We start from the raw sequence: 9,851 nt of genomic DNA on the forward strand, positions 1-9,851 counted from the left end.
TACCGCATCAATTTGCATATCCTCTACTTCTGAAGGTATGTGTTGAGGAGACGTCGGTGTTGTCATTGAATTGTAGTAACGTTGAGGCCCACTTGTGCGACTCTCGGATCGAAATTCAAAAAGTCGATTGTCGCACTTCACAGCAAAGTCAATTGCTTGACTCAATGTTTGAGGATCAGGTAAATTAAGCATCAATTTCTTTACCTCATATTGTAATCCGTAGAGAAATTGACTCACAAGTGCGGCATCATCCCACTTGATATCAGTTGCAAGTTGTCGAAATTGCGAAGCATATAATGTTACTGATCGATTGCCTTGTCGCAAAATACGGATCTTGTTGGTTGCAACACGAATTGCATCATGTTCTCCAAACATGGATCGAAACTCCGCCAAAAAAGCCTCTAGATTATCCAATATTGGATCTCGTCGTTCAAGAAAAGATGAAAACCATGACAATGCTGATCCTGAAAGAAGTGTACCAATGAATCTAACTTGTGACCCTGGAATTGGATAGCTCTGGGGTTGAAGTTCAATCACTAGTTGGACCTGATTGATGAATCCTCGAAGCTTGGATCTGGTACCATCAAACTTCTCGGGCAAGGCAACTCTCGGTTCTCTAACACTCGAAGGGTGTTCCATTCTAGGAGAAGGGACATGGTTTGGTGCAGATGTTGAAGCAGCCCCAATCATCTCTATATCTTCACTTTCTACCATTCTTGTTGCTCCTTGTGGTGGTAAATTGAGTTGATGCATCGCAAGCATTAACTCCCTCAATTGTTCTTGCATCTGTGCCATTGTACTCTTCATTTCAACAAGCTCTGCCATAGTAGCACTTAGAAAAGAGAAGATGTCTAATAACGCTCAAAACAAATAGAAGAGAGGAATTGATAACAAAGAAAATACTAAGAACAATATCAGTTTAAAAGAGGGTAATCCGCAACTTCTAATGCGCTTATGTCTTATCAAGAAAAAGGGGTAATCCACTCTTAATCAAGAAAAGACAAAGCTCTGATATTGTAAGTGCACTCTTGTCAATCTGTCAAGGACAAGAACTCGATGAAAGCTAAAGAGTAAGTGAGACTTTTCTCAAAAAGAAATAGGACAAAATAGAAATATGTATATTAAGAAAGAAACTGGAATGGCTATTGCCAAAATACAAGAAAACTAGAGACCCTTGAAACTAGACTAGAAGCAAGAAAGGAGTTGACAAGAGTGAAGAGGGCTTCACTCTTGCCTCTATATATACTATCTAACTAGAAGCCACGTGGCGATGTTCTATAAGACCTCCAATATATGTTGACTTTCTAGGCCACATGCCTTTGCTTGCAAGGCAAGTTTTCTATGGATGGACCACGTAGTTAGCTTGTTCTTTAAGCTTCCAACATGCGTGGCACATGGCTAACTTGTTGACCAAGTTTCTAACCTAAAAGTCAACTATAGACTCCTATAAAGTCAAAGCAGCGTCTATGAAGCTTCTAAAAAGCTTCTCTAGAAGATATTACACAATTAACCTACTTTTACATACTTTTATCTATTCATATAGGTAATTATATGTATGTCCGTGACACTTCATTGGAACTATGAATCATTCAAGTTCCTACATGTACACATCCTCTTGCAATTCTTTATAAAAAAAATATATAGTTTTTACATTAAGATGTTGTATTGGCCATGCTTGACTTGTAGCTAAGGCGACTATGGAATGAACTGGATTCCACTTCACCACTAGTACAAAAGTATCCTTGAACTCAATCCCTTTACATTATTTGAAGTCGCATGCTACCAACTAGACTTTCAGCTTATGTGGCTTATTATCAAGGATTAGTTTGATATTATAAATTGACCTTGACATGATTAGCTTCTTACTTGCCAGTAGATCTATCATCATCTATATATTATTTTGGTGGATCAATTCAATTTCTTATTCCATTACCTATCTCCATCCTTTGTGATACAATACCTTGCGATAATTGATTGATTTATTAGTAGCTATTACGATATTGATGAAATTTTCTTAGATAAGCTCGTTGAAGTATAGGACTATGAGTACCTCATCTCAATAGTCCTATATTCAATATGATGGATATCTATCTCAATGCATGTTTATTTATATGGATGTAAGATTGGAGTTTGGCAGTTTAATTGGAGAGGCAAGAAGTTGTTATCAAAGGTCAAGAATGCTATTTTCATCAAAGATGGGCCAATCCACTTTGATTAAGATATCTGATTTTTTCAATTTTTCTACAAGTTTAATGCATGGAATGGCATCCTTTGTGTGTGATTGGTGTTCAATAAATGACACATGTTCAATACATGTTTAATGTCATAAATTATTAAGATTATTTATTCTATTTGATAGTAGATCATACTCAACCTCTACCTCAAAGCCAATGATTCTTTTATTGAACCTCATATCCTGTGTCACTGCAATTTTTCTTTGAATTATAACATTTGAATGCTTTAGAGTTGGAGTCATAACTGACTAGTATGCTTTCGGTTGTCTTTGAATTATAGTGTCTGATATTCAAATAGATCCAAGTTTTTATTAAATTAACCCACCTATCATAACCATCATAAAAAGAAAAAATGATCTCAAGATTCATTTCTCTGTTGGATCTACAACCAATAAAAACCAACCACACTCATCTTGATTACCATATTCTTTATCATTCATCAAGGGAGTCTATTTAGTAAAAGAATGGGTCTAATTAACATCTCCCTCTACACATAGTTTGTGGGGTGTTAGAGGCGCAGTCGATGTCAAGGTAATGGAGAGGTCTGAGTTATGAAGATTGCCGTCGGTGCTGAGACTGCGCTGGATTCCCACCAGCTTCATATCACGGTTGAGCTTGCATTTCACTGGAAAGCATAGCTGATACGTCAGAAGATATGCGATGCAGCGCCTGCCAATGCTTCTGAATTTTACAAGTAATAAACTCTGCATGGGAGTGTCGAATTCTGGCAGACCTGCTTGCTCTCGTTGATGGGGCTTAAGCTGCTGCATGATTGTCGAATCTGATGACGTTGAATTCTTAACCCCTGGTATGGGGTAGCCAATGTCTTCAATCCCATGGAACCTATACCTTTGTGATGTATTAAATGCCTTCATTGTAGCAGCTATGATGTTTACTCCACTGAAGGGTGTAGCCACAATGCAGGCTTGAGAAATTTCTTTATATAAACTTGCATGATGAAGGTCAATTATGATTGCAAGCCTTGAAACCCCGTACAGAGGCTCATCACACTCGAAGCATTCAGATAGCTTACTAAAATATACCTGCCAGTGCTTTAGGGTTGTAGTTGCCTGCAATTCTTTTACAGCTTGAGTGATGGTAGGGTGTCAGTACTGGCAAGTGATATGATCGGTAGATTTACATCTGCAGGTGAGGTGACGCTGCTAACTTCCCTATACCTGCTTGATTTGGTGTCACTTGCTTGCTTGGCCGCTATTTTTTCGAGTTTAAATTTAGCCATGGTTTGATGTGTTAACCTACTCAGTTTCTTCGTGAATCTTTGGCTCATTCGCTGCTCTATATGTACGATTGGAAAGATTTTTTTAAGAAAGTCGACATCAGGTTGCTTGTTTGAGTTTCTTATTCTGCGAACGTGAAATGCAATTCACGCCTAACTTGAAGAGCAGGGAATGAATTGTCGAGTTCCGTTTGTGGTGAAGATTCCAACAAATAGTGTGCCAACTTCTCTTAAACTCCTAATTATATTTGGAAGTTCTGCTTTGTTACTTGATTGGCAGTCCTTCAAGGAAAGAGACATACTGCTGTTCTCTGTTATTGGCAGGCTCAGAGCTGCTACCAGATAAACAAAATTGAACTTCATACTCTGTCCCTTCACAATCAAGCCCTAATCCTTCAAATGGCACCACTAAAACAGGTGGGTTACGCCAAATTCTTCACAGCGTAAGGCTCTCAGACGCCAATAGAGCTTATGATTTACGCTTGTCCATACCTGCACAAAAATTACATAACAGATGAAAAGGCTGTAATTGCAACTACCGAGGATCAGAATGAAGCTTCTGTCCTCACCGTGCATACAGACTTCGCAGATGAGCCCACGTAAGAAAGTTATTGCAGCATTTCTAAAAAAAACCCCTAACTTCCTGTTAATCCCCACTCGAAAGTACGTGCGTTGTACCTAATGGATAATACATTCACGACAAAGATTTCAACAAAAACTGCAAAAGTTCACACATGATTGTCGAATGGTACGCAAACAGCGGCCGGCAAGGCTCTTCATTTGGCACGTACTCTCAATTATCCATCCATCCCTGGTTATGGAACTCATCCGTTTGTTGTTGGAAATGCATAGGCGAATGGGCTCGGATCGAGAGGTGTCGCCCGTCACGCGAGGACGCAAGGAGCGAGAGGACGAGTGGCGTTGAATTTGGGGCCGAAGGATGGTGGTCGTCTGCTCATGATAGGAGCTTTGTGCACATTGCCCTGTCAAGATGGTGAGATACGCCTGTCAGTCTGATTCCTCCCAGTCCACTTTGATGTAGGTCCGCGTGATGGGTGAAGCTTTTCGGAATCCTTTTGTGTTTGGGGTGATGCTGATTTAGGCTCCCATGAGCAGGATTTTTAATGAGTCGGATTCAATAGTTGGATTCTGCTCGTGCGAGGGTTTTGCCTCATTGTTTTGTTTAAGTGGTGAGCAGAGGAGCTGGTTTTTTGTCTGTTTCTGTCGCAATGATTAATTTGTTCATTTTGGTTTGTGGTCTCCATAGCTTTTAGCTCACTGATGTGTTTCTCTTGGATCTTGTCTGAGTTCTTCTTGCATTTTATGTATCTTGGATGTTTTGAGGAAATGACTGCGCGCTCTGGTTGACCTCAATTTGGGTCGTTTCTGAAAGTTCGCCTTGGTGTTGCACTCTCGGCATCTGCAATTAGGTCTGCTTACGCTGGGCTGATATTGAGACATTTATAGTGGATTTTAGCGTGCACTTGGCTAGGATTATCGAGTCAGAGACCGAAGTACGGGCTCCCCCAAGAATCATTACTTCACACCAGCCTAAATACCGTGGAATTTTTTTCTGGGGGGTTGTGATCGTCTCATATGAGAAGTGAAATCCTTTCAGTTTCCTGAGAATCGTTCATACTCTCCTTTCTAGGCCTTTATTGCTACTTGGGTTAGAGGACTAGTTTGATGAGATCAGAATTAGCTCTTGCTTGATCATTAAGCTACCGTATCACCTTCTCAGCCTTAAACTTCGGGAAACCGGCACGGAAATTAGGCAGATCCGAGTTTAGTGTCAATGGATAGGTTAAGTCCATATGTTGCATATTATGAGGTTTGTGTTTGTGGTTGATAAATTTTCCTATCCTGGAATGCTTGTGCCCTTTATTTTAGTTGATCTGACATCCTTTCGAAATCTCCTTGGAATCATTGGAATAGGTAGATCTCAAAATGTATTTGATTAGGTCGATGAAATATACTGTTACCACGAAGTAGGTGCGTGAGGTTCAATATGATGGGGGTTCCATATAGGCTATTGGAGCTATGCAGTAAATATTGATCTCAATTTGCATTTACCTGTCTGGATTATGATCCATGGGTGATCTATAGAGTCGTCGAAGTATGGTTTCTCTGTCCGGTTACAGATTATGAACTTATATAAAATGATTGTTGCTTGTGTTCCTTTGTCGCAGGTCCATCATTCATCAGTTAAGGTTGATCCAGAAACGCAACATGCATGCAGTTGTCCAATTCTTCCTCTAAAAAGTCACATAAGAGGACCTGCTCCCAGTGCTGAAGCAGGTATATCTTCGCAATATTAATCTGATAATTTATCGGTCATCGTGCTCTAGTTTATGATTCATGCATTGAATGAAGGTTTTTATGATCTTCGCATGCACCTATCGCGGGATTTACTGATCACTTACAGGAATTGTCTATGTTATCTATGTAACCAGGTAGCACAGACATTATTGATGAGGCTATCAACTTCTTCCGGGCTAATGTACTATTTAGGAAGTTCGAAGTCAAAGGTTCTGCGGACAAGTTGCTTGTTTACTTGACTCTGTACATAAACATGGCCCTTAAACGCATTGAGGCATGCAAAACGGAGGCTGATGGCGTGAAGGCCATCATTAACCTAGGGCTAGAGAAGTTTCCCATTCCTGGTGAACCTGGGTTTCCTTTGGGAGGCCTATTTACTGCACCGCAGACAAAGGAAGAAGGAGGTAACTAATTTTCTATTACCGCTGTAATCTGTCATGATGAAGTGAATCTTTTTTGATAGCTTGTTCCATCGAGAGTCTGTAATCCTTCTGCCTCGAAGGTTTGTTCTGATAGAATACCGTCTAGGCAATCGAATGCATGCAGCAGTGCGCTTGGATTAACGAAGGTTGTGTGGCTGTCTGCAGACTTATTGCGTAACTACTTCAAGCAAGTGCGGGAAGAGACTAGTGGAAGGTTGATGGAGAAAGTATATCGCCGAAATGGCACACCCAACAAGTGGTGGCTGGCTTTTGCAAAGAGAAAGTTTATGAATATCATGATGCCGCTTTGATTATTAATTGTTAGCAGTCCTCTTGTTCTGTATTCTTTTAGATTAACCGATTTGAATCAAGCCTTTCTAAACAATGGAAGTTGTTCCAGTGCTCGTGCATTCTTGGGTAAAGAATTGGACCAAATAGATTGATATTTCCTGTCAAGAACAACTTGAAGGAGGTTGACTCAATAAAAGTTTAACTGCCATAGGTAAGAAGAGTAATCTTAGGAGGATTAGCATGGCATGAACTAGACATGATGGAACTGTAGATAGCTAGACATTTGGCGGTGGAATCTGCACACCGAACCTTGTTAAGAGGTTGCAAGAAAGTATACAACATTTTTCGTTTGTCAAGTCCACATCTTCACATTTGCCACTGTTTTTTCAACTGCAAGATACCTCCATGTTGGGAAGTATCTCTAGTCAGAGTTTCTAGATTAGCGGCACTGAAAGGCTGCAAACTTCAGTTTCTAGGTTAGCGGCACTGCAGAACTTTGCTAGAGTTAGCCAAGTTTGGTAGGTGCACGCTATGACATGTTTCTAGGGTGACTCTTATACAAGTGGGCACCATCTCATGTTTAGACACATGCTGTGCTTTAAAGATTTGAGCCTGATTGAAAAGTCCTTTTTTGGAGCTTGCCTTGTTTTTTTCACTTGCTGTTTTGTAGCTTTATTTATTTTCATCTTTGTTGTATCTTATTTGCTGATTGTAATGTGTTTGATTATTTCATTGTAGATTCATCAACAATGGAAAGAAATCCAAAAATGATTTAAAAAAAATTGATTTGGTAATAATTCTAAATAAAATATAATTATATTACATCACATGTTATATAATTAGATTTTATTTGTTCATTCTATTCGACCATTAATTTATATAAAAAATCAAAATTCTAAATTTTAAATAAGTAACTTATAAGTAACTTATGTAATTGGATTTGATTTTGAATTATCATTTATATGAAATTGTGATTTTATAATTAGATCAACCAAGATTTTACTTAATCAACTATTATTGCATACATTAATAGTTCCATACTATTCATATTCCTTATCACTTAGTAAAATTTATTAAAGTTTGTTTAATCATAAATTTTTTATTAAATTATATGCATACAAAAAATATTTATTGATAATTTCTTAATAATTTTATATCTCATTATTATTTGAAGTTATTTTTTAGATTTTTAGAATTAAAAATGAGAGGTTTTCTCTTCTATGGTATTTTTTTAGAATCTCTACCAATCTCTCCTCTATGCTCAATATATCAAAAATTATATGTATATATATATATATATATATATATAATATACACCTAATTTGTATAATTCTAATACATTATAAGTAAATCATTCTTCATTAAAGTTTTTTATACCACTTTATATTACTTCATTTCATAGTTTCACCAACATCTAAACTATTCCATAGTTTTTTTTAATTTTGATTTATTTACTTGTAATATTTTAGCATTCGAATGATGTAAATTATATATATATATATATATAAAATTTATAATATTTAATTTTCTTTTAATTATTTAAAATTTTACTTGCTAATAAAATAATAAAAATAAAATATATGATAAGCACTTGAACCATAACTAAATTCTATAAATTCAATAATAGAAATTAATTATGAGATCTATAACAAAGAGCTCTTTGGAATTGTGGATTCATTTCAAGAATGACATCATTACTTAGAAGGCACCTTGAGTCCAATCACCATATATACAAATCTTAAGAACCTCAAATACTTCATCTCAACATGTATTTTAAATTATTGCCAAACTTATTAGAGTATGTTTTTATGAAGATTTGATTTTAAGATCACTTATTGATCCAAAAAAAAAACAAGGTTTGTTGGATGCCCTTTATTGACGTTCTTATTTTGCACCAAAAGGAGATGCATCTTTTAATCAACAAAAAAAAAATTCTCTGAAAGCAAGAATACTTTTATCTTCAAGCAATAAAATCTACATTGATTGTTATTTCAATATTTGTCAAGAAAATTCAATCAAGTATGTCTTCTAATTCTCTTATCTATGATATTAAAAATAATTCTTCTAAGTCTCATGATACTTCCATGTTTGAATTCAAGAATAACCTACTCTATTTAAAGACATGATTATACATTCCAGAAGGTAGGGTATAATTACATAGTCTTCAACCTCGTCATGTCTTTTTAGCAGTTGGACATTTTTGATACAATAAGACTTTGGAGCTAATATTGAGAGATTTTTGGTGGCTTCAAATATAAAAGGCAATCAAAGACTTTGTACAATCATATGATATTTGTTCAAGATCCAAAACAACTTGCCATTGACCTTATAAAATTCTACAGCCATTACCTATTCTAAAACAATTATGATCTTCTGTTTCTATGGATTTTATCACGGATCTTCAAATCTTAAGTTTATATGATTTTATATATGTGGTAATAGATCATTTTACCAAGATGGCATATTTTGTACAATATACAAAATCTATCACAAGTGAAGAAATGACTAAGTTTTTTCTTAACAACATCTATTGTTATGATGGATTACTTAAAAATATTATATCAAACAAGGAGACTCAATTTATATCAAGAAATTAAAAAATTAATTTTAAGATTTTAAATATAGATATAAAGCTCTCTTCAGCTTTTTATCCTCAAATTGATGAGCAAAAAAAATAGATGAAAAAAGTTTTGGAGTAGTAATTAAGACATATCATCAAAATGATTAGACAATTCTTTTACTATTGGTAAAATTTGTATATAATAATTTGGTACATTCTTCCACTCAATGTCACGAACATACTCATGTAAGCTAGTAATTAAATATACAAATAGGTGGAAGTAAGTAAAAGTAGGTAAAAGTAAATTAATTCTATAGTATTTAATATAGAAGCTTCCTAGAAGCTTTATAGATGCTGCTTTGACTTCATAGGTGACTTTAATTGACTTTTTGGATTAGAAACGTGGTCAACAAGTTGGCCATATGCCACACATGTTGTTAGCTTGAAATTCAAGCTAACTATGTGGCCCACACGTAGAAAAACTTGCTTTGTAAGTCAAGGCATGTGTCCTACAAAGTCAACACATATTGGAGGTCCTATAGAACGTCACCACGTAGCCCTTAGTTAGATAGTATATATAGAGAAATGAATGAAGCCTTCTTCTTTTCTGTCAACTCCTTTCTTGTTTCCAATCTAATTTCAAGAGTCTTCATGTTTTCTAGTCTTTGGCAATAGCCATTCCAGTTTCTCTTTCAATATACATACTTATTTATTTATATTTTGTTACCTTTTTTTGAGTGAAGGCTCACTTGTTTGAATTACTTTTTCATCGAGTTCTTGTCCTTGAA

At 36.0% G+C, this 9,851-nt stretch overlaps 1 protein-coding gene across 1 annotated transcript; it reads left to right on the top strand.

Moving 5' to 3' along the window:
- The first annotated feature begins 4,313 nt into the window (after positions 1-4,313).
- Positions 4,314-6,859, top strand: LOC112287345 (actin-related protein 2/3 complex subunit 3). Its single transcript, XM_024530259.3, has 4 exons — positions 4,314-4,465; positions 5,661-5,769; positions 5,925-6,194; positions 6,378-6,859. Exons 1-4 carry the CDS (start codon positions 4,463-4,465, stop codon positions 6,521-6,523), a joined length of 528 nt encoding a protein of 175 aa, XP_024386027.1. The 5' UTR covers positions 4,314-4,462; the 3' UTR covers positions 6,524-6,859.
- The last annotated feature ends 2,992 nt before the right edge of the window (positions 6,860-9,851 follow it).

Source organism: Physcomitrium patens, chromosome 10 (assembly GCF_059467195.1).
Source record: "Physcomitrium patens ecotype Gransden chromosome 10, ASM5946719v1, whole genome shotgun sequence".
Lineage (NCBI taxonomy): Eukaryota > Viridiplantae > Streptophyta > Bryopsida > Funariales > Funariaceae > Physcomitrium > Physcomitrium patens.